The sequence below is a fragment of the Harmonia axyridis genome, chromosome 3 (assembly GCF_914767665.1).
Source record: "Harmonia axyridis chromosome 3, icHarAxyr1.1, whole genome shotgun sequence".
Classification (NCBI taxonomy): Eukaryota; Metazoa; Arthropoda; class Insecta; order Coleoptera; family Coccinellidae; genus Harmonia; species Harmonia axyridis.
The window spans coordinates 62,973,038-62,999,355 of NC_059503.1; the positions used below are offsets into that span (position 1 = coordinate 62,973,038).

The window sequence follows — 26,318 nt, forward strand, 5'->3', positions numbered from 1 at the left end:
TGAAATTATACATGTAAGCACTTCATAATTTAATACTAAGCCGATGTAATACTGAGACCATAGAATTCTAAGCACATCATGCTGAGAACATAATTGTCAGAATAAAGTACGCGTATGAGTTTCTATAATCGAACCCAATCTACAGGGCTGGTACCAAGGTTCCTTCGCTTTAACATACACTTTCGATGTGGCCCTCACTGGTATCACTTCGACTTAGATCCTGTATAGTAAATGAGTTCAACTGTGTTGTAACAATAAACTCTGCACCCTGGGTGATATTATTTCTCACATTGAAAACTTTAGATAATTTGACGTACATTTCGATGTTTTTGTTTGAAACCCTTTTGTACCCGTTCAGTGTTTATGTTTATAAGTTCGATAAAATAGATTAAAATGTCTTGCATCTGCCTTGAAGGCCTGAGGGGCATCGGTACGAGGTGGGCCCGGCTAGGGTGCCAAACGAGGCGCCAAAATTCGAGGGCGACATTTCAAGCTTGATCAACAAAAATCACATGTGTAGAAATTTAAAGTACTGAATAAGAATTAATTCGGCGAGAAACCTCTGTAAGGTATACCGACAGATTTAATTGATGCCGCATTATGAATTATAAATATACAGATGTCTCGTAATTTTCCTCCTTGTATTGTTTACGAGTTTTTGATGCTAAAAAACACACTCATCAGGCTTATCTGCTTCCATTTTGACTTTACCGAATTTTATTACGTATTTGGGGCGGCTGTTGAATATTTCATGAATAATTTCCAATTCTCCTATCATAATGTTGATTCACCAGAGGAATGCAGAATATAGGGGACGATTCCATTCCACTATTTTCATCTTATAATTCTAAAGGAATATAAAAAGTGTTCATTCCATATCACAGTCAATTATATTATTTTTCAATCGTTTATTTAATGTATGTTCAAAGTAGGTTTCATAATATTCTCACTTTTGAAATATACCTTTGGATTCGAGTGAGCTATATAAATTTTTATTGTGGAAGCTTTATTTTGTCACAGGGTAATAGGTACATACTCACTATGTAAAACACGAAGAATAGATGGCATTCATAAACAGATGAGTCGAGGACTATCTTTAAGGATTTCTTCATTCAGGGAAAACATACATATATTTTGAAAAAATATAGTCAGCGATCTAGAAAAAATGTTTCTACCACTCAAAAATATGAGTGTAGGTATGAGTGTATACCATAATGCGATCAATATGAAATTTAATTTAATAAACGAAACTTGGCACATAGTTTCTCATACCCTGCATATAACAGTTTCATTTCAGAATAAAATTCTAATGAGACTAACTAACTTTTACTTTGTAATATAAAAGATTCCGAGTGATTAATATCGAAAAAAACCTTGTCATTCTGAATATCTTGAAAACTACCAATATTTTCGAAGAGACGGTTGTTATGAAGTATATTTTACTTTTCATGTGGAAACAAAGAATAAAAAAAAATAGATTTCTATCGGAAAACAAAGTTGGGACCTGTACAGGAAAAACAGAATATCCTGCGTTGACAAAAATATATTTATCACTTAGAAGTCAAGCAGTTAGGTGACTTCATAAACGTGAGATTTCTATCGATTGTCTTCGTCTGTAAACAGGAAAACCCCGGAACGAAAAGAGATTGAAACTTTCAGGGTATGTTTTCTGTTCGAACGCCGTAGTTAATTTTTTTGATGGACAAAGTTTCCCAGAATATGGCCTTTCAAAATTATCATTAGTTTTAAGCTGCATATTTGATCTGGATAAAAATTTGCATTTGAATCTAGAATGTCAGTTTTATGCTTTGTCAAAAATTAAATTTTGATCGCCTAACTAGAAACTTTGAAAATACATGAAGAGATCTGGCAAATATATAATAACAAGTCAAGTGAACAAATTTGCTCCAACCATATCTTGACTTCTCGTCAGTATTATTCTAATTTTTTCCGAACAATCACGAAATTGATAAATGTAATCGAATCACAATGGATTATATGAAAAAATTATATTCAGTTATATAATGAAAGGATTGTCCCCAAATCCCTGACAGTATATCACAGAGGTGTTGAAGATGCCTAAAAAGAGTGCAATTCAGTCAATATACGATCTCATAAATCATCTGTATAATATGGTTCAATTGTGTTCTAGGAGATATAAACGTTCGGCTACAATGAAGGTAGACAATAAAGTCTATTTTACGTTCATTCGTTTTTATCCGTTATCGACAATATAAACCTTAAATCGAGTAGCTCGATTCAGACTAGACTACCATGAAGTTTATCAGGGAGTTATAAAATTTAGGACGATCATAAAATGTTGCTTCCCATACTATACGTCACTGTTTCCTGGGGGAAATTTCATAGATTAGGTCAAAATGAACCGATGACAATGAATGCACATTTATCAACTCTATCAACAAAATTTGCTGATGATATATCATCATTTCAATTTTTGAATGCTGGTTCCACGAACACAGCTTTAAAGGTATCATATACACTGGACAACTTTTGATCCAACCATTTTCAATCGATACATGATTAAATACTAAGTTCTATTGTTCTTTACTGGGACGATTCTTGAATATAGTCACGAAAATTGTTCGATAATTTCCAGGAACTGCAAGTTTAATGAGTATTACATCTACATTCTCACTTTATGATTATTGAATTCATATTGTGTTGTCATATACCTATATGTTTGATGTTTTTTAAAAATGTATAATATAATTTATTTGTAATTTCAAGGAACATAAAATTCGGTTTCCCCATATTCATGTGTCACTGATTGTAACTTATCGTTTTTAGCCTGAAGAAGGCCAAATAAAGGCCGAAACGTTGTGAAAGAATGGAGTGAAACTCCTTTTGTTCCCGAGACCGATATCTCCTTACTTCAATTTAAGGTTATGTTATACATGAACTTGTTGATATTTAACAAACATCAAATTTGAAGAAACCCAACCAAATATTAAATTTTCATACATATTTACCAGTTGTTTGTCTTTAGAGATATCGTGAGTTTTTTCGAAATATAATGAATTAAAAGCAACCACAAGCTTGAAGAAAATCGAGTTAGAAGCAATATTACAACTCTCTTGATCCTAATTAGATAGCGATCGCAATATCATCCCAAATACGTTAGGAAGGAGTTGGGGGCTCTAATCTAATTGCCTTTCCGCATTTCCTCTAATGTTAGTGGGTGTAATCTACAGTGGATCCGAGTGGTTCTTTATAAACTTACTAATAGGTATAAAGTGTGGATTCAACACAAGTTCAAGAAGTTTGTCACATACATTGCTACTCTCGAATCCAATGAAAATGTGAATTATAAAAATCAGGATTCACCATCAATGCTGTTAGGATAATATGAAATATTTCCTGGAAGTGAATTTATTATTTGTAGGAGTAATATCGAGAATGTAAGGGCATTTTTATCTCTTGTTCATATTAAGTATATATAATATTTCAGTTTAATGATTGAATTTCTGTTTTTATATTTTTGTACGAATGCTCGATTTGCGATTGAGATTCTTATGATTTATGTGTGAGAATCTTTATAATTGTGACTGAGATTCAACCATTCGACCCGTTCAGTTCAAAATCCAATAAATTAATAAGCATCACATAATTCTTGATATATTCTCAGTTTTTTCATATCAGATCTATCATTCTTTGTGTGGCTCATTAATATAGCACATTCCTATAATAATTCGTTTATTAGAATTTAGGAGTTCAACAAAGAAGAACCAATAAAGGGTGAAATTTTTGAGAGACCAGAAATAGGGATTATTTAGAGGGATCACCACCATGTGGTTCTTCTCGTATCAGTCACACTTAGGTACTCATGCATTTTCTCTCTGGCTCTCTTGCGATGACCAAACTTTGTACGGTGTACAAAGTTGTACATTCACTTTATCTTCTAACTTCTTCAAAGCAAATAAGTAGAGGGCAGCCGAGTGGGCAGCACTATACGACGACTTTCACGAAATTATAATTTTAGCTCTTTTGTAATGACTTTTGATAGGTTTTTCCACGAAAGTTTTTAGAATACATCAGTGCTTTGTTCGTAGTACCTACATATAATTTTTTTGCGAAAAACGAAAAGTTACCAATTTTTCTTTTTTTCTTTTCAAATTAAGAATATTCAGTTTCTCCTATGTAGGTCATTGTTCAAGGAAATCATGTGAAACCCCATGAAAATCGGTGATTCGAAAGAAGAGATATCTCCAATTTCTTTTTGAACTGAGCAACCACGTGATGGTGTTCCCTCTTAACGCTTAACCATAAATGTAGGATCCAGTTATTGTTCCCTGTAAATAATTGAGATGGTCAACAGGATGCTTGGAGACCTATTAGTTTCTTCAAGTGTCGAGGACATGACAGTTCCAATGAATTTACAGGAAACGAATTGCTTCTGTATATAACTTAGAAAGGAAGTGTTAATTCTTCGAGATGTCGAAGACAATCTTAGGAGATTTTCACATCTGTGTATCAGATTCTAGTCCTCCAAGAATATTCGATTTCCAGGAATCCGCGAAGAGCTTTGTGGGCGGTACGGCAAAACTCTTATTGGACTGGGGGCAGTACTTGGACTTTACCCCGATATCGGAGTGGTGCTAAGGGTATGGTCAAGCCGGAAGAAGGGAAGTCGATATTCAGGGGAGGTCAATAAGTTCCAGCCGGTGGACAGTCGAAGTTAAGTCTAAGACGAGTCAAGAGCAAGTTCGGTCGATCAACTTATGACGTACGACGTAAGGACGGTTTGCGGACCAGATTAAGACAAAGACGTGATATGCAAAGATGCTTCGAGTTATTAACACTTTAATTAAAGACGAAATTCAGTACCGTTATGTGAAATTGTGGCAAGGTTTGTTCTGTTTGAAAAAATAAATGATAAACAAATATCTTCAACACTATGAAGCTCAAAAATTGTAAATCCGATTGTCTCTAAGAGAAAATTCGATCAGGATCTCTCAATGGAGTGCAGATATTTGAATCAGATTACCTTAAGCATCTTTGTAACAATTGATATTTCCTCTATCAATAAACGTTTCCCACCGACTTGAAACGACATGGATGCTTCAATACATTATCCCCATATTCTGTTCCCTAATAGATAAACCCTTCTATTGTTTTAGATAGGATCGATATTTTACGGTACCCTCACACGCACATAGTCCGGGAATACCACAAATGTAATATCCCAGAGGCAGTAAATTTGCTTGGAAAATGTTTGCCCAAATTCCAATACAGTGAAAAAGAGGACAAGGTAAATACAGGAACGGATAGGAGTCATGTTTACGACGTTGGTTAGGACGGGCTGTATAATGTGACTTGTGATGGAGCCATACGAACTTTTGGGTTTTTCTTGAGGCGATATATGTGATCTGTTAGTCGAACGTATGTTGAAAACGTGATAAATTAGACTCAACGATTTACAGGTGGTAATTTTTCTCGAGAAAGATCGAAAATCGTTCATTCACTGTTTTCTTTTTTTCTGGAAATGAAATAATTAAGGGGGGTTTTTATTTTGCTGTGATATGAGTGTAAAAAACAAAATATCATTTGAATTCCTCAATAACGACTGAATTCCTATTCATGGTGGCCCATATTAAAACATATTCAATGGCTTTAAAAACAATCGATGAAAAAACAACAATTTCATTAAATTTCATGAGGATACAAATAGCCACTATTATTATTATTATCGCCAATTCCCAGCCAAATATTGAAAATCAAAACAACTTTTATACCTACTTTTCTTTCAATGGCAATATTTGACAAATGAGGTAAAATAATACTCAAACATTTTCTCCTGAATTTAGAGGGGAAAAGTGATAATATTCGCGAAATCTGAAGAAAATAAAATATTGCAACTGACATAATAAGTGACATAACAATAACGACAATAGTTTATTAATCCTGTAGAACAAACGAGTGCATAGGACAAGTCAATGAAAAACATAATCAAACAGTTTCAAATGAGTCACAGAGATAAACATTTACACAATAATAACATTTTTTCAACATCAATGCTTTAACAACTTTCTTAAATCTATTTACATTTAGAGATTTTATAGAATTTGGCAAATGGTTATACAATTTGATACACTGATACAATGGCAATTTTTCGAATTTACTGGTTTTATGCTTAGGGATAAATAATATTCCCTCATTCTTTGTATGGTAACCATGAAAACTAGATAATTTTTTATTTTATTTTCATTCTCCTTAGTATAGGTAAGACATTTGAGAACGAAAATTGAAGGCAATGTAAGAATATCATTTTCTAGGAATAAAGTCTTGCAAGAAGTGCGTGGACCCACTCTTAAAATCATGCGCAAGATTCTCTTCTGTAATATAAAAACTCTACTGGCTCCAGAAGAGTTCCCTCACAGAAGAATATTTTAAGACAAGTGGGTATAAACAAGGCTGTAGTAAACATTAAGTAGTGACCCCAGAGGTAAGGAATCTCTGACTCTACAAATTGCAAAGAAAGAACTATTAAGCTTTTTGCACAGAACAGCAACGTGCAAACCCCACCCCAAATTTTCGTCAATGTGGATGCCCAGAAACTTAGTGCAACTTTTTGCAGTGATGGTAGCATCCAGATGACGAATGACCAAACTACGATCACTTTCACCGATCGAAAAAAAAAATGTATAACAACGGTTTTGTCAACATTGACCATCAAATTATTGGTACGACACCACGTTACAAAACATCCCAGTAAAAGCTCGCACAATCCATGCAGCTCCCGAAATTTGTGGGGGCTGAGATGGCCACTGAGCTGTCATCAGCAAATAGAGCCAATTTGATTCTATCCACCGATGACAGTAGACCATGATAGGTACACAAGTTAACCACCATTTCCCTTAAATTTACCGGTAGGTCATTGACAAATATTAAAAAAAGCAATGGCCCCAGAACAGATCCTTGAGGTACTCCCATACCTAACTCATGCTCAACTCACTCATTCATTCATAGTTGAATGAATAGAACAGAAGGGATAATATTAACTGCAGTAAATCCATAAAACAATTAAATGAAGATAGACTGCTGTACACTCTGTATGGAATCGAAATCAAATTAAGATATATTGTTTTTTAGTATTTTCTGATGTGGCAGAAATATTCCAAGGATTTGCATCGATTAAATAATAAAATAATAATTGTACAATTCAAACTTCCACACGATAATGTAAATAGTAATCTTCAAAAATAATTTTTAGAAGTATAAAAATACCTGTTGAATTTCATCAAATAATAAATTGATCATAAGAAGAACTACAATCCAACGAAATATTTCACAAAGCAATTCTCTATTGATATAGTATGTAATGGACGAATTTGAAATTCATACGGTAGGTTGAGGGTCGACTCAAAAAGCCGACCTCTAGCCTAATATCATGCAAATCTGCAGATCCATCTGTTGACATTCGAAGCAACATGTACCAATGGTTTCTTTTACAGGCCTCATCACATTTCATTGAAAATTTTTTCGAAGAAAGACCTTTCACATCTCTCGTATATTCTGCAGATACATCTCGACATTCTGAATATGTGCATTATTTTATGAGAGCTCGTGACAGCCTCGGTTCTATTTCATCTGCCAGTTCAAATTACCCGAAAAGATTAATTTTGGTACGCTCCATAAACTTTTGCCTTCTGGGTTGAGTTTCAGAGGAGGGTATGTGATGTATGGTTTATGATATCTGGATACTATTTTCCTTATATACTCACTACGAATAATGTATTTGTGGAAACAATAGGAAAATATATATCAAATATCTAATATAGGAATGCCTGTTTTGTTTCATAATTCATTTTCTACTGGACTTTCCTCCTAGAAATCCTAAAATCACTACTATAACATCAAGAAAAAGGGAACGAACTAGAAATTACATGTAAGTATTACACTAACCGCAACCTCATATGTTTTCAAGCTATAAAAGAAATCGTAAAATGGCATGAAATGAAAATTTCCCATATCTTCCATCATCATGATGATCCAAACAGCCCAATTAACTATCTAACATATAGTCCATCATCGATATCAAGACAATTAGAAATTCAATATGAGAAAACCTCAATTCAACTTGCCAAAGAAAGATGATGGAAACAGCCCAATAAACTATCTAACATTCTGAACATTCTCATGGGTGAGCAATATTTATCGCGCAAAAGTGTTTCATTCAAGATGTTTTCCTACAAAAAATGACTCAGATCTTCTTTTGGTTTGAGGTCCGGAATTTACATTCCCTTCGCCTCTAATTTCATTTTTCCTATTTTCTACTGTTGTCTGATCGGGAGGTTTTCCTCCCTACTTCATGTCACTCTTTTCTTCTGAAAGGGGTATTTCCTCTTATCAGTCTTTCTTACTTTAATTTGTATAATCTTTCTTAATTCCTTATTCTCCTGCTCTTTCAGCGTCTTTATTGTCTTCTTTCTTTGTTTATTGACTGTTTCCTCAATACTGTTTTCGATATGCTCACTTTGAATCTCCATTTCTTGAAGTATTCCATCAGTGTATCTAGGTCTATCTGTAGCTGCCTAGGGATACGAAAAATGATACTTCGAAGAAATGCCATTATATTCGACACCCTGTATCCTGTATCTCGAAAATTAGTCATAGAATTGAGCTGCCATACTTAAGCTGAAATATTAGCAGAACTATAATTCCGCTTTACTTTGGCCCCCCCAAAAAAATCCGGATCCCTCTTGGCCACCCCTGTTTTTGAAAACTGGCGTGGCCACTGCTTTGACTTTCTTGTTCGGGAGGTTTTATTCCACAACAAACGTAAAATCCATAAAAAATAATCGGTGACTATTTTTCCATCAGGCTGCTGCCTGGTCTTTTTACATTTGCAGAATTGGTCGAGCTGTTTCTAAACCTACATGCCTTCATGCATAATTTTTCACCAGAAATACATTCTAATAGAACTCAACATAAAACTGTGTACTATAAAATATTCCGAATAACTATCATTAAAAAAAAACCTATTCAACCGAAGACCCACCAATATCATTTTGGTCACAGATAATTTTTGGTTTTATACATAATGTAGATTAGTTACGGAGACTTCATTTCCATGAAGTTATAGTCCTAAAGCATTAGGTAATCGTTACAGGGGCATTTCCTCGGCATTTGGGAGTGGAAGTACTACAGTAAGGAGTAAAGAAAAGTAATCAGCATATATATCGTCCTATACTTGTCGACTAAATAGGCTGACTTGCCTTTCTCTTGTATTGAAATTATTTCAATGTTCTCCTATCGCTGTGCTATGTACGTTCGTCTAGCTTCAATTAGTGGAAGTAACTTGAACACTCTCTCCAAGATTTATAAGTATTTATGATTAAAACAGTAAATTCCTGAAGCTTTCATTTTCCTCCATGATAGGTGAGAGCTACGTTACGTTAGCAGGTGTATATTTGATGTTGAAAATATCCTAGGAAGCTATGTGAAAACTATTGAAATAAAAACGACGTCTGGTATCAAAATTTACACTGGTTTAATGCATTTCAAATATCTCTTAATAACTTCGGTTTCGTATCTCTATGTCCGCAAATCTTTGCAATCTATAAAATGTGCTGGTCCAAGAGTCTTCCTCTCCTACTAGGATTTTTGTTGCCACCCACAATTATGCTTCTTATTGAAATATTACTTCGCACCGTGTTTTTCGATTGTTAAACTTGATAACTTATTTTTATTATTTAATATTTTCAATGTTATCTTTATTGTCAGTTGATTCCAACTATGTTATACGATTTTTACAATGGAAAAATATCGCACACAGATTAAATTACTTTGAGAACAATAAGCACTGATAATGTGACATGATTTATTGTGAACACATATTTGTGAAATTGAAATCTGCATGGAGTTTGAGTTGACAGTGGACATAGCATTCTACTGAAGTCGCATTAACCACACTCTAATGCTAGAAATCTTCACAAGTGTTTAGCAAACCTTTCGACCAATGTCATTCAGATACTGAAAATTTTTTCAAAAGCAATGGGTGTTTGTTCCAGAAGGTAGGACCACTTAATCCTAAACCAGTCAGGAGCCTCAGATCGGAAAAGAAATTTTCTGATTACAGATTGTTAAGGCTTACACAAGAAAAAAAAAAAGAATTCCTCTGAGGTTCAACTCTATGCTTGCCCGCATCATGCTCTCACCTCTATCGAGAGCTTTCATAAGTTATTAGTATTATTACAATTACAATTCTATTCGATGTATGTGTCCTCTCGCGAACAAGTCAAATTAAACAAGTTAAAATCATTATCGTATCATCATTCATCCACAATCAACTTTATACAGTCCTTAGAACAATAAGCAACAGTTTTAGTACTTCGAGCCAAATCAATTCATACATTCTTTTTGGTCCTTCGAGTCGAATCACATACAGGTGGTCGTCCAATAATATACTGTTGCATGAAAAATTAACATTGCTGTGGCTGCATTGGCGATAGAACTCAGTAAGAAAACCTACATACGACACAATAATTTTCAGGTATATCTGTGTGAAATGTTATTTGTTGCCATTTTTCGTTACTTCACAGAAATACCTGAAAATTAGTTCACGGAAACAACTCAACAAAAAAGCGCTGCTCTTCTCTTGCCACGGAGTGCTACAGTTCGGCCACGTCCAAATGTACGGACGAGGAGATCCTGAGAATCCCAAGTGAAATACTTTGGAGTCATCTTTGATAAGACAATCTAATTCAACCAGAATCTGGGATATGCCGACTGAAAGGATTGAATTCTGAATTAACTTCGTTGAACTGTCGTCGCGACAACATATCTGTCCAGATCAAGCTGATCTCGTACAAGACAATCGTCCATCTTACTCTTCAACGTGATGGTTTTCCGCGTACTCCGCAACGAAGTTCAACAAGTTACAAATCATTTCGAATAAATTTCGCAGGACTGTCTTCATATCACCCTAGTTTGTTCGCTATATCCAACTCCATCTTCATGAGGAAAACCTATCACTGCGTTCAAGGAAATTTCTTCCTGAGAGCTCTGTGAAAACCGTTAGGAAAGCGGAAAATCATTTCAATTCAATAATCAGAGAATCTCTGAAATACAAATTTTCTGCTAGATATAAGCGTTCAAAGCATCGATATACAACATCAGTGAATGGTGCACTGCCCACTATCAATCTTTCCACAAAAGTCTGTGTAGCTAATGTATCTTTTCTGAATGCTTCAAAAGGTGACAGGAAATCCCAATTCCATTTAACCCCTTTCAGATTGGAATAAAGGAGTTAGTCCAGTCATCTCAGTGAAAAGCAGGTATAAATCTCGGAATTTGAGAAACCAGCTATAAGCTAGTATAAAATTGTATTTGGACGTATGGTAGGCGAAACAAAATCTAAAATTTCGCAGTGTTGGGGAGTTTTCAGATCAATAACGAGTAGAAAGAAAGTGGACTGTAATGTGAATTTCAAAATATTCCCAACATATTACGAAAAGGACAAGTGAACCCAAACCAACAAAAAACTTCTTACCTTTAAATGGTCGAACTTTACGAATGGATCTGTACTGTACTCACTCTCCAGAAGCAGAGTTTTTGAGCTCAACAAACTGAACTAGACGTGGAGATCCTTCGGAATGAAGTCCTGTCAATGTAAGTTCGGTTCCCCTTATCCTTGCTGCCTTTTGCACAGCACGCCACTGGTAGCGACTTACGTACTTTTCACAACGGAGTCTTTTATATTTCGAATGAAATATTCAATGGGAGCAATTTTCACTTGTTTTAATAATCGAAAATGATTTCGTAAGGAAGCAGAAAATTAATTGTTTTGGAAACTATAATATAATATCTTTCGCATGAAATGTACTGGTTTTAAAACGAAATGTGTTGATATCACACTCGCTGCGGAACGCGAGGACAAAAACTATCACAGCTGTTGTTAAATTATTTACTTCAGCGGATACAGATAAATAAATCGCGGTACTTTTTCCTAATGAATGAAAATTTGGAAATTTGAATTTAATTATGAAAGAAACATTTACTTTGGCGTGAACACGCAGGAATCACTTTTTTGGACATTATCTCGTTTCCTTCAAGTTTTTTTTATTTATTGTCTTTATAAATATTGTAAAAGATAAAATTCCCTACAACTTTATTCTCGAAAGATTTTCTATACATTAAATCGTTTTCGAGATAAAGGGTGGAGAGCATCATTCTTTTTTATTCAAGAAGTTATTGATGCATTAGCATTGAAATATAATTTAACGAGCAAGTCATTTTTTCAAATTAATTCATATTTTTAGGTTATTCTTATTGAATAAATTAATATTCAATTAAAAAAATATCAAATAAAATGTAGTATTCAATGAGAAATGGCAATTATTAATAATTATATATTCATCCATAATTAACAAATATTACACGGTTTGTTTCCAAGCAGGACTATCGGTTGACCTTGAATGATTCTCTCAGCCCCCTATCTCGACAACTCAACAAATAGAAAAACTTTCGGAACAAAATTTGTAAGGAATTGTATGTTCTACAATACTGATACTTGCAAAAAAGCAAGAAGTAAATGAGATATTTCCAAAAAATGTCCAAAAAACGAATTTCTGCATTCGATATTGACCTTTGATATTTAACATTGACCTTTGATATTTGACATCGACCTTTGACATTGACATTTGAACTTAGATTTTAATAGTCGCGGATACCCTACTATATACAGGTTTTCAGACAATTTTTAGGATGTCAAAATACAAGTGTATAGCTAGGTATATCAAATTCCAAGATTAACTACTAAGTTTAACTAACTAAGTACCTATGTATAGTGTGTAAGAATCTCACACTATTTTAGTTTTCATAAGGTAGTTCGTCCATTAGAATTTCAACTGATTTAACAAAATAAACCTTTATATGGTTGACAGACGGACGATTAAATGAAAAAATTACAGATTTTTGGAGAACGTGCGCTCAAAAATTGTCAGATAATAATAAAACTCATTGTTTTTTCATAACTACATCATGATTTTTCGACTGGAGTGAAAATATAAAAATAATGATATGTCCTCTCACTTGTGCAAAAAATAAACACAGGCAATTATAAATTATGAGAACAACCATATGTTATCAATATTTTGGTAAGTGTTATCCTTCATTAGAATTACTGAAAATTTCAATGGAATTGAAAATGAACTTTGTCTTCTCTCTTATCCTTCGTAACGAATTCTCATTTCACCAAACGAGGTTACCCTCAATATTCAAATCGTCTTAATTTTAACAGGGGAAGAGTTTCAATTCAATTTTAGTACTAACGAAATTTTTACCCTACGAATTTCTGACATGAATTTAATTCTTCTTTACTCTTTGTTACCCTGGCATTATATTTCATTCAGAGTTGAAATGGAGTTGTTATATATATAGCCTAAATCATTTGATGTAACCATTTGTTTTTACTGATATTTTGAGTTGATACATGGTTTTTCATTAGAAATGATACAATTCGGAATGTTCATAATGCCTGCAATTCGTATTACTTTTTTGGCATTTTTCATTCAGTATTTTATGCTATTTAATCATACAAAGATACAATCAGAATCAGTAAAGATATTTTTAAGAAGAATTCATGAAGGACATTAGTTTCTTCATTCATTGATTCGATGTTTTCCATATTGTAGATAAATTCGTAAGTGAATTTTCTTCACATGATGTGAAAGGTACCACTTTCAAATTTGTCTAGAATACGACGAATAGTAAGTCGATTTACCGAATATCGTACATAAATTCCCGAATGTGTGCTGATTTTGACGAAACAATTATTAAATGACAAACTATGATCAAAAAAATGTCAAAAAATAACACACAATATTGCCATTGAAATCAAAATTTGAATGAGTGATATTTTAAGTTGAATCAGTCCAAAATCTCGAAGAAAAAACCATCTTACGGACTACCACTGATGGTTTTGACAGAGAAGTTCACTTATACTAAAACCTTTTCCATTTACTCCACTTTTGTGAAAAGGACGGTGGTTAGCTCTGAAATTTCGAATGGAAAACTTTCTTTTTTACAGCAGATCCGTATTCTGCGGTAAAAAATACAAATGTTTTGTAGGGACAATTTTTCACGATTCCTCACATATGGCTCTGAATTCGAATTTTGGTTCTAAACCACCTTAAAGTATTCGTTCCATTAATCATTCACATAAAATTTCAGTCCTAAATTGTCCAACAATTCGTTGAAACAATGGAAAATGTTGTGCGCATAAAGATGGACGATTTGAAGGAGATTTCTTCTAGATTCCAAATAATCTTCTTTCATTTCATAAATTCTTATTTATTGATTGGAAGTATTTTAAACCAAAAACAAATAAATTCTCCATTTTCAAATGATTAATGAAAGTAAGTGTATATGAACCAAACCAAACAGTTCAGCAGAAAACATCAGAATTTCATGTGAATGTGAAACAGGTTTGTTAAGGTCGAAAATTGTTAGTATAAAACTTCTATATATTAGGCTATTTTGTTAGGGAGTTATCGTGTTGACGGACAGACAGACCGCCCCCACAGAATACAAACTGTCATCATGACCAAATGATGGAGCGATATATTAGGAGAACGACAGCTCAAAACGCATAATATTTTGTAATGCAGAACTCAAACAACTTCTCACTCATTCATTATACTCCTGTATCTCTCAACTTTGCTGGAAGTATAATGCTGGCGACTTTGACGAGTTCACTTCCACACAGTTTCGTATTTATTCTGTATATATTTCTCATCAAGTTAGTAATGGAATTTTCAATGGACACAGAAAGACGCTTTGTCCTCAGACGTATGAGCCTTTCTGATTAAGCTTCTCCGAGTGAAGAGATGGAAGTAATGAATAGATATGAGATGACGACATTTTATTGTACTGTTTCAGTCGTCTTGTCAGAAGGATTAATGAATGTAATTTTCACCGAATTTGCGAGAAAGTTTCTGTTATCTCTGACCATGGTTAAGTGAGCATTTAGATAAGACTGCAATAGTTAGCGAATATGTAACTTATTCCTGGTGTACTGCAAAAAATTCAAGAAAAGCATTAACTTGGTGCCAGCAGCCTCCATTTTTATGGCCATCAAGTCAACTGAATCCTAAAAAGTGTGAGCTTTCCTGCAGTTTAGTAAAAGAATTTTGAATTTTGAGCTAAAAATGAGAAAACTATGAGACTCGAAATTTCATCAAATATCAATTAGTTGCGTTTTTTTTGTCACTTCTTTGTTTGTATAATATAAATCGAAATATAGATATTATATATGTAGGATCCAGTTATTGTTCCCTATAAATAATTGAGATGGTCAACCGGATGCTTGGAGACCTATTAGTTTCTTCAAGTGTCGAGGGCATGACAGTTTCAATGAATTTACATGGAACAAATTGTTATTATACATACAATGTAAAAATATGTCATGGAGTTGTAAATCTTGAAGAGATTCACTGGGGGGTTAGGAAAGTTCGAAGACAACACGGTCATACCAGATGTGTCACATCTGTGTATCAGGTTCTAGTTCTTCGAGAATATTCGATTTCCAGGAATCCGCGAAGATCTTTGTGAGCGGTACGGCAAGACTCTTATTGGACTAGGGGATGGTACTTTCCCTGAGGGTGTGGTCAAGCCGGAAGGAGGAAAGGATATTCAGAGTGGACGGGGTAAGTTGCGGTCAGGGGACGAAGTAAGTTCGAGTCGAGAGTCAGTTCAAGTTAAGTCGAAGACGAGTAAAGTTCAAGTTCGGTCTAAGTCGAAGTAGGAGTAAGTTCAGTCGGTCAACTTAAGACGTAAGACGAAAAGACGGTTCGCGGACAAGATTAAGACGAGTCGTGAACGAATCAACGACGGGACGACCGAAACTTGTTGACAAAGACGTGAAATATCGAAGACGACTCGAGTAATTAACATTAGAGTTGAAGACGAAATTCAGTACCGTAGTGAGAAACTTGTAATTAAGACGTAATTAGGATCTTCTCAATACTGAGTTTGTACTGTATAATTGTGACTTTGTAAATAGATGTGAATAATTAAAGAGAGTTTAATTATAACAAATCCAACAAAGTCACGGAGAAAAAGACGAAAGGCCAGGTAATCGAATCATACCTCTAGACAATCGATTAACCAAGCCTACATGTAGTATAACACATAAAATTTATCTATAAACAGGTTCTTTGACGCAATAGGTGCATGGATGAACGGTCGTTGAAACGCTCCTGACTCCAAGTCAATGCAACATGACCATTTGAATAAGAATTGTTAGTTCCAGACGATATAATTTTCCAGGATTGCAATAGATAACCAATGCAATCTGTCTGTTCATATTCCGGTAGTCTTTGTGGAAAAGAATCCGCAGTATTACAGCAAGAATGTCTTTTGTTTCGTTTCTCATTAAAGCAGGACCAAACAAATTCCGCATTCATTCAGGCACTCGAATATTCTTGGCACGATGATGCTGATGAAACTCTCGTTTATTAGGACAGGACCGGCATAGTAATACAAGTGATTTGAAGCAGTTGATGTGAATAAATTATCCACATCTTTGTTCATTTCTAGTAACCATAATTCCACAATCGTATATCTTATGTTATTGAAATCCCCTAGATTATTCATAATACAGAACTAGAGCAGCAAGGGAAGGCTTTAAGGCTGCAGCCAACCCTACATATAAAGGGTGTTTTTTTTAGAGCTATAGAACTTTAAATTGCAATAAAACAACGATGGATTATTCGATTGACATAAATTTTATTTATCCGCGAGATAATCTTGTTGCATTACATTTTAAATATGATTTCTGGCATATGATCGCCACGGCTGTTTTGGATGTAGTCCAATCTGGACGTCCAATTTTCGATGACTTTTTCCAACATTTGTGGCCGTATATCGGCAATAACACGGCGAATGTTGTCTTCCAAATGGTCAAGGATTTGTGGCTTATCCGCATAGACCAATCACTTTACATAGCCCCACAGAAAGTAGTCTAGCGGTGTCAAATCACAAGATCTTGGAGGCCAATTCACAGGTCCAAAACGTGAAATTAGGCGGTCACCAAACGTGTTTTTCAATAAATCGATTGTGGCACGAGCTGTGTGACATGTTGCGCCGTCTTGTTGGAACCACAGCTCCTGGACATCATGGTTGTTCAATTCAGGAATTAAAAAGTTAGTAATCATTGCTCTATACCGATCACTATTGACTGTTACATTCTGGCCATCATCGTTTTTGAAGATGTACGGACCAATGATTCCACCAGCCCATAAAGCGCACCAAACAGTCAGTTTTTCTCGATGTATCGGTGTTTCGACATACACTTGTGGATTAGCTTCACTCCAAATGCTGCAGTTTTGTTTGTTGACGTAGCCATTCTACCAGAAGTGAGCTTCATCGCTAAACAAAATAAAATGGACGTAGTGCGCGATATGTATTCCGCACATAACCATTATTTTCTAAATAAAATCGCACTATTTGCAAGCGTTTTTCAGACGTGTGTCGATTCATGATGAATTGCCAAACCATACTGAGAATAAATCATTTGACAGCTGTTCAAATCGGTCGCCATCCTGAACAGTAATGCCAACTTTAAGTTATATACCTCATAAAAAACACTCGTTATAATCATTTTCGGATGTATAATGGAATAATTATCAATTCCAATTCGGCATTCGAAGAGTCATGCCATTTTTAAAATAAAGATACCAAATCTGATGATCTGAACTCAATATTTGTAGTTAAATTCACGAAGGTTGACAAGACGTTAGATCGATTTCCATTTCGGTAGTTCGATATAATAATATCGTGTGTAGCACCCTTTACATCGAATTAGAAGTAAGCAACTACATATCAATTAAGATACCGAATATCAGGGATTGTTGAAATGAACAATTGAAGTCATATATTTTTTCCATTATTATCATATCCGACCCCACTCATCATATACATCAGAGAAGCACCAAGCCTGAGGAACCCCATCGTAAACTTGAACAAAAAAGAGAAGCAATCAAGAAATAAGAGAAAAGATTTCGATTTATATGCAGAGGACCCCTGGAAAGACGGATGTGACCCGTATATCTCAACAATCCTGAATTTTTTCACATCGATTTGTTTTTACATTCAGACTTCTTGGTGAGTTTTGTGGAGAGGAGGGGGATACTTGGGATGAGATGAAACACCCGCATCGAAAGAAATATTTCTTCATCAGAGAAGGCGTAGAAGCGAGTTCTCATTGATTGATTTAGTCCCATGATGGTGTTCTGGCCTTACAGTAATGGTGAATGAAGGATGGATCGCAGAAGGAAATCGAGCAATTTCGTCCTTGAGGATGAGTGTATCATAACTATGAAATATGAGTTGGCTACATATTTTCAAACACTTGGTAGTCCTTTGGCTGCTATGTGGTTTCAACAAGAGATATCGGGTCTTTTCTCTCAAGAGTTTTCAGTCGTGGAATTAAAAATTTCAGAATATTGTAACCCAGAGTTTCAGATAAAGCCCAAGTGAGGTATTCTTTATACAAGAACTGTTCCGATTATTATCTCAACACGGAGATAGTACCAAATAACTTTAAGGGAAATATCGTAAAACTAGGATTTAGGAAGTTCATTTGTAATGATTCAAGCACGATTCTTGAGATTAGCGAGCTCATTCAAGTTTCATCTGGTTTGGGATAATAATAATGGAAGAGACCTGGGTATTAAAGGATGAGACACATTCAACAGATAAGCAGGGCCGTAAACTGGAATGAAAAACCCGGGGATATGAAAATGGGACCCCAGGCGCCTCCGCCATTTTGAGTCGGACTCTTATAAATTGAAGATATACAAATTGATCATTTTTGCATTTTTACCCTTTGAATAACAGGGTATGTCTTTATCCTATGGTTATTTTCCAATATGCACTCAAATTTATTAGGGAGTATTGATCTTCCTATCACACACAATTCGAAATCCACAGAAAGCACGAGCAAATTGATTGAAAAAATATCGTTATACCTTTTATTTGGACACAATATGCATATAGATCTATAGATGTAGATTCAAAATGAATCGCATCAAGTAATTGATTATTACCGACTTTAAGTCGATATTGGACAAGAACGATGATAATTTTTCATTGTTGCTAAAACAATGTTCGGATGCACAAGCAATCAATACCGGAAATATACAAAATAAATGCAATGCAAATATGTATTTGTAAAAATAACATTCAAGCTCTTGATGAAGTAGAATTAGAATAATTTGCATTATACACATTCTTTGAATGAATTATTGGATAATAATAATAAATACTCTTTTTTTCAGAATCGCCTCCAGTTCACAACATGAAACAAAATGAAAAAGTGCCACAAAATGAAAAATTTCATCAAAAAATTATTAAGACACATCAGCGTAGATAATTGGTAAGTGTAAAATCTCATTTTGAATAATAAAAAAAATATTTAATCTGTTATACTCACAGAGATTGAGATAGGAATTTCGACAGAGTTTTGTTTTGCCTCAGTCCTCCTAGGAATTCCATTAGGGATGATTTTTTTCTTTTATAATTCAGCCATCAAAAGAAGTGCACTTGAGAATCAACAGAATTTGTAAACTATGTTTTAAAGCACTTTGGAACAATTATATTTATAACAATGTTCTATACAATATCACTTTTAACACTTTGATAACACTTATCGAATAATTCAATTTTTCTCTGGAAAAAAATAAAATAAAATTATTTGCTTTTCTGTATAACAATATGTAACAGATGCTCAATTCTCGTCCAACTAGTTATTCATGTTGTTTTATTATTTGATAGAAAAAAATATTTATGTAATTAACTACAATCATTCAAGTGAGAATTGATTCGTTTATGTTATTTCACAGTTTATATTTCCTTGAAATAGGCCAAAAAACATTCAAGAGAAGACTGTATCATCCTATCTAACATATTGAGGGAATTGCTGATTTTTTGGAACAGAATAAAAAGAATGCAAAGTTCTCACTATTGTTTTTCATTTCTTCGTCGTACTATCTCTCAAACCATTAGAAAAAACAATTAAAAATTTTGAAAAATGTCAAACGACGTAGGCCTTGACCACGATTTGAAAAGATAATATGAAAAATAGTATGTTTATGGTCAATTCATGGAAAAAAACTATAATTTCTAGAATATTATGGAACAAAATATTTTATGTTTATAAGTTTTTGAGAGACACTAGATTTGGGGTATATTTTCGACATTTTCAAATCAACAAATATTGTGCATTAAATGTGACAATAGGAGAAATCTAACGGTGTTAAATCCATAGAACTTGGTGGCCACCGAATATTTTAATTATTATTATTATCCACAGATTAAAATATATAAACACTTGTTTGTTTCGACGTGTGAAACTGAAATTTCTGATGATGTTTAGTGTAGTTCGATAAAAAAATTATAAATCATGTTATGCATTTTTCAAAAAAAAAATGAAGAATTTCATTCTTTTCATGTCCCATTAATATTTTTTCTAGCTCAAAGAATTCTGAGCTGCTCACACCAGACAACGGATTTGGGTGACCCGATATATGTATATTCTTTATGGAATGCTTTACCTTAGTTATTATGATTTTTTCTTTTTAATCCAGTAATCCGAACATTCCAATAATCCGGATCGCTCTGGTTTTTAATAGTGCCGAATTAGTGAGATAGTGAGATTATACTGTATATTATGTTTTTTTGGAGACTGGAATAATAAAATTAATCGCAATCATTCAATAATCGTCGTAATATAAAAGTTAAAAGTGCGAGAAAATTACAAATTTTGTAATTTAGATCCCATCTTCGATTGGACTCATTAATAATCTGTTCAAGAATTAATTACACCAAAGGAAAATTATTATTCAACCCAAACTAATAATATTTTAATCCTCACCCAGCCAATAACTCATCAGATCCAACTTATAGGAAACCAATTTGAAGAATTCATTGAATTAGGCGTCCTACGGTTGGTTTAATTACCGATAAATCGAAGCTAGTTTTATCAGCCACCTGCCTAATGAAAATGTTACAAACAGCGAGAGGTCTCTCGATTATTTCCGTAGGGCTCCTCATCAACCACTTAAGTCTCAAAATGAAGAGTAATAACGGACAAGTATTAAGTTGTTAATATAGGAGCTGGTGGCGGATGCTGCAGGTCGTATTCATGAACGTTGTGATTATGGATTATTCACTGCTATCATAAATTTTAATGAACTACAAATTGCAACGAGCGACATCTATTACTACATTAACATCACCATCATCTTCTTTGCATAGAGATGACCAAGCAGGTAGAAACCTCGATAGAAACATATTTGTACGTAAAAAACCAAACTTTTTGAACATTTCTAACAACCATTCGAATTGATTGTTTTCTATCGAAGTTTGATTAAAACAGTAAATAGCGAGGTAAATAATATGGAGAATTCGAAGACAACACGGTTGTACCAGATGTGTTACATCTGTGTATCAGGTTCTAGTCCTTCGAGAATATTCGATTTCCAGGAATCCGCGAAGATCTTTGTGGGCAGTATGGCAAAATTCTTATTGGACTAGGGGATGGTACTTTCCCTAAGGGTGTGGTCAAGCCGGAAGGAGGGAAGGATATTCAGAGTGGACGGGGTAAGTTGCGGACAGGGGACGAAGTAAGTTCGAGTCGAGAGTCAGTTCAAGTTAAGTCCAAGACGAGTAAAGTTTAAGTTCGGTCTAAGTCGAAGTAAGAGTAAGTTCAGTCGGTCAACTTAAGACGTAAGTATAATATAATAATTATAAATAGATGTAAATAATTGAAAAGAGTTTAATTATAACAAATCCAATAAAGTCACGGAGAAAAGGACGAAAGGCCAGGTAATCGAATCATTCCTCTAGATGATCGATTAATCAAGCCTACATTTATATCATTTCTGAAAATTTACAATGGTGCCGGCATTACTGAGCACATGTTTTTCAACGTGTACGTTCAACGAAACGATTGGTTCTCAAGAAAATCACTTTGGAAAACCTATCGCACTTAAACCATACGTTCGTGAAGCATACTGGCCCTGCTTACTTGAATGAACGAGTGCTTAAAAGTTACCGATAACAAGTCAGTGCGTTTCTCGTTTTTCTGTCATATAGTTGATTGTAGAATCCATAAGTATAATCTCTTAGATCACATTACATAAGCAATTTAAAATAATAGTTGTTTTCCTCAAGAATTTCTCTATGGCTTGTAGTCCAAATTATCCTTTCTACAGTCTCAACGTAACACTTCTCCCGAAGGAGTGAAAAAGAAACTGGGATCCTTTCAACTTGTGGCGATTATTAGACTCTGTCAGAACTCTGGCAAGTATTGCAGCGTTACAACTTTTACCGAAAGAAGTTTCACGAAGTTCCATAAAAAAGATTAAACAAGTAAAGAAGTTTTCTTATGCGTAATTATTTCTTCCAAAATGACATTTGACCTTTTTTCCCTGGAATTTCTTTCAATATCTAATATCTGATGAAATAACTTTACAGGTCTCATCGCAATTATTTGATGAAATGACGGACAAATTGCAATATTACAGGCGAATGAGAAATGACTTTTACTCGCAAGAAGGCAACTTCACCTGTTAGTTGACCACAATAAGAAGTTATAATTGTCATAGAAATGTATATTGATTTCATTTTTTATTGTTTCAGGTAAGTATTTCAGTTAGTTGTTATTGTAATTGTAATAATTTTATTATTTTCATCGCTATTGTATTTCCCCAGTTTTGTTATCGATTTTGTAATTGACGTCAAAATTTTTCCATTTATTCATTATTCAATTCTCCTTTGATTAAGCTATAGCCTGTCGGATGTATTTTCCAATAAATAAATGAAATTTACATCTAAAATCCCGAAAGATATCCATGAGACTGTGCGCATCTAAAAGTAGGAGGAATTCCCTGATGATGTCTCTGATACCGAACATTCAGAAACACAAAGCGTAATCAATAAATGCTCAATCCTTGGAGGCGTACGGAGGAAATCGTCTGCGTGAATCCTCGTAAAGTGAAAGCAATATTTATTGTTGTCATTCAATTAATTTGCGTATATTATGAAAGTTCTCGAAACCACGAACTGATTATTTCAAATCAAATTATATCTTTAGTTTTATTATGTCTTTATTCATTAAACTGATTCATTATCTTCACAATATATTTGAATTGGCTAATATTAACATTTTATTTCTGTAGGTGGACGAACTTCATGAATTAATTCCCTGGAAAAATTTGGGAATGTGATCTTATGACCCCAATTCAAGGCAAGCCAATGAAATTAATACAAAAATAGGAATTTGGTATAGAAACATCAATTTCACTAATTTAAGTGGGCGACAATTATGAGAATGTTTTTTATAATTGTGTGCTAAAATTTTTAGTACGTATGATTCAACAGAAAATACATCTATAGGACGCTTTCATTTCATTCAGAAGTAACTGGCTACACAAGATACAACATGATTGTTACAGGTTCAATGCATTGAATTTTTCGAAATCTGGACTCATTAAAATTCCTAGTTGATATTTTCCGAAAATATCGGTCGGTGTATCTAATAAAAGCCATCATAATTCGGTTTTTTTTAATTTCACACTGAGAACCATAGAGGATGGAACTCCTGATCATAACCCTATTGAATTTTTTCTGGGAACAGGACCTTATATTGAAAAAATTCAAACGAAAGATAATACTGACTGGAAGAAATTCAGTTACAATTTGAAATTGAGAATTACAAAAATACCTCAAATTGACACGCCAGAGGAACTCGAAGATACAGTAAAAGATTAAGAAGAACACATACTGAAGGCATATGAGGAGAGCACGAAGAGGGTAATCAAAACAACATCAAGGCTCAAAGAAGGAGAGAACCCTAGAGAAATAAAAGAATTGATCAAAATCAACAGAAGACTGAGGAAAAACTATAGAATCTACAAAACAAACGAAGACAGGCTGAAACTGAACGAACATAGTCAAATCTTAAAGAATGCACTCATTGAACTGAGGACAAATAAAAGGAATAAGAAAATAAGCAAACTAAACACAACGGATCATTCCGCATGGAAAATGCAAAAACATCTTAGGCAAGAAAACACAGTATTACCGCCACTCCATGGTATGAATGGAATGGCATATACAAATTATGACAAAGCAAATGCCTTAGCCGATACAATTGAAAGGGAATCTAGGATTAATTATAGAGAAGACGACGATAATGAAGAACTCGAAGAAATAATAGAAGAACATGAAGAAGAGACAATAACGAATCCAACCTCTCCTACAGAAATCAAAGAATTGATCAGGAAACTCAGGAGTATTTACTTAAGAATCTTATTGAGTTTTACGCGATTGTTTATCATCAATTCGGCATTTATAACCCATATGTGAATAATTATTTTGCCGAAGACAGTCGGATCAAATCTAGCTCTTTGATATAACTGCTGGTTGATGAATTTTTGATTCAATTTTTGTAGGATTAAACTATTGGATATTTTTCCTGAGAGAGTATATATCCCTCTTATCCCCCCTGGGTGTGCCACTGCATAGAGTTTTGGATAGGTCATCAAATTAGAGTTGATGAGTTGATAGGCAAATTTTGTGAATTGGTATGAGTTTTCGAACACCAAGTATCTGAAGATAAAATGTTGTATGAAAAATTTGAACAAAATTTCTGTCATATTATAAAAATAATCATTATATTCATTGAAATTTTTTCTATTCCATCACATCAAATAATTCAGAGGCTCTTTTCACTTAAAACACCCTCCAAATCGATCCGAACTGAATGAAGAAATCCCTCAAAACCTTACTATTCGAAAACTTCACCAAAGCTCTCGTTAATTACATTAGCGGAAAATGTAACACCCTAGGGATTAGTGCCACTTTTCTGTAAAAATATCCACATTACGCCAGGAAAGCAGCCTCAGGTGCACCTCCCGGATCGATTCATTCCCAGCGAAAACCTTTTAGGAATGTTTACCAGTGTACCAGAAAGTGTTTACCTTCGAGCACATTATAAAATCGACTGACAAGTGTTAGCGGTTCGAGTTTATCTTGGATGTGAAATGAAATATCGAATCATCATTGAATGATAGGTTTGTTATGATTCTAAGAGGATTTTTTAGAGATCGTGTAGCAATAAAATGATAAGTGATCCATCTTTTGAGTGCATTCGTTTGTGAACAAGATTAGAAGTAGAAGCATATCTGGAGCATTGAGGAACATGAGCATGCTTAGTTGAATATTTCGCACAAAACAAGTTGCATAAACTTCAAGAGTATATCTCAAATTTACAGGAGCTATGCGCACTGCTTCCACAGCAGCGTTGGAAGTCATACTAGACTTGCCACTCTTACATCTACATGTGAGGAAAAGTAGCCTGCTCGAAGCAATAAGAATTTCTCTTAATGGAAAGCTCCTTCCTGGAAACTGGATTGAACATATGAGGATACTGAATCAATTAGATTCAAACCTCTTCGTAAAACCATCGGATATTATGACAACCACCTACGATTTTGAAACGCCCTTCGAAACGGTTATAAATGAACGTCCTAGTGCAATAAGTCTCGTAAATCGTCTGGACAAAAAGTCATCCATATGGTTCACAGATGGATCAAAAATAGAGAAGAGCACCGGCATTGGGATATATGGACCTGAACTGAGGATCTCTAAAGCTCTGGGAAGTGAGCCCTCGATTCTAAAGACCGAGATAATGGCTGTTTATGTATGCGCCCAGGAGTGTCTCAAAATGAACCTCAAGGGGGCGCATATCTACATCACCACGGACAGCCAAACCACGCTGAGATCCCTGGAATAGTGTGGTCTGGGGTGCCTGCTGACTTGGGAGTGCCGTAACTCCATAAAGCAACTGGCCAGAGGAAATAAAGTGACTCTACTATGGGTACCAGGGCACTGTGAAATTGAAGGAAATGGAAGAGCTGATGAACTTGCAAAAAGTGCATCAAGGTTAACACCTGCTGGACCTGAGCCTTTCTGTTGGATAGGAAAAGACCAATATAAAGCTGCGGTCTAGCTATGGGAGTTGACAGCAGGACAATCCACTGGACTAACACTCCTAGACTTGTTCAGGCAAAGAAATTCGTGAAGATTTCACCTACCTACGCCAAAAAGCTCCTGAAGCTGTCGCGAGCCGAGCTTCGGGTGATGGTGGGACTGCTGACGGGGCACTGTCGGTACAAACATCATTTGTACCGTATGGGAAAGTCAGCAGACGAGATTTGCAGGCTCTATGGATCGGAAGCAGAAACAGCCGAACACTTGGTATGCAAGTGTCCGGAGCTGGCTGGCCTAAG

At 34.6% G+C, this 26,318-nt stretch overlaps 1 protein-coding gene across 7 annotated transcripts in view; it reads right to left on the reverse strand.

The window, feature by feature from the left end:
* The window catches only part of LOC123676653 (synaptotagmin-7), a 317,805-nt gene that overhangs the window by 199,789 nt on the left and 91,698 nt on the right, over positions 1 to 26,318 (reverse strand). The window contains exon 1 of one of the 7 annotated variants that reach the window (XM_045612749.1): positions 19,457 to 19,648. The exons of the other annotated variants lie outside the window; for them this stretch is intronic. Coding sequence (XP_045468705.1) covers positions 19,457 to 19,518 — 62 coding nt within the window. The 5' untranslated portion in view covers positions 19,519 to 19,648. Of the gene's footprint in view, positions 1 to 19,456; positions 19,649 to 26,318 lie in introns of those variants that run through there. 7 annotated transcript variants of the gene reach the window in all.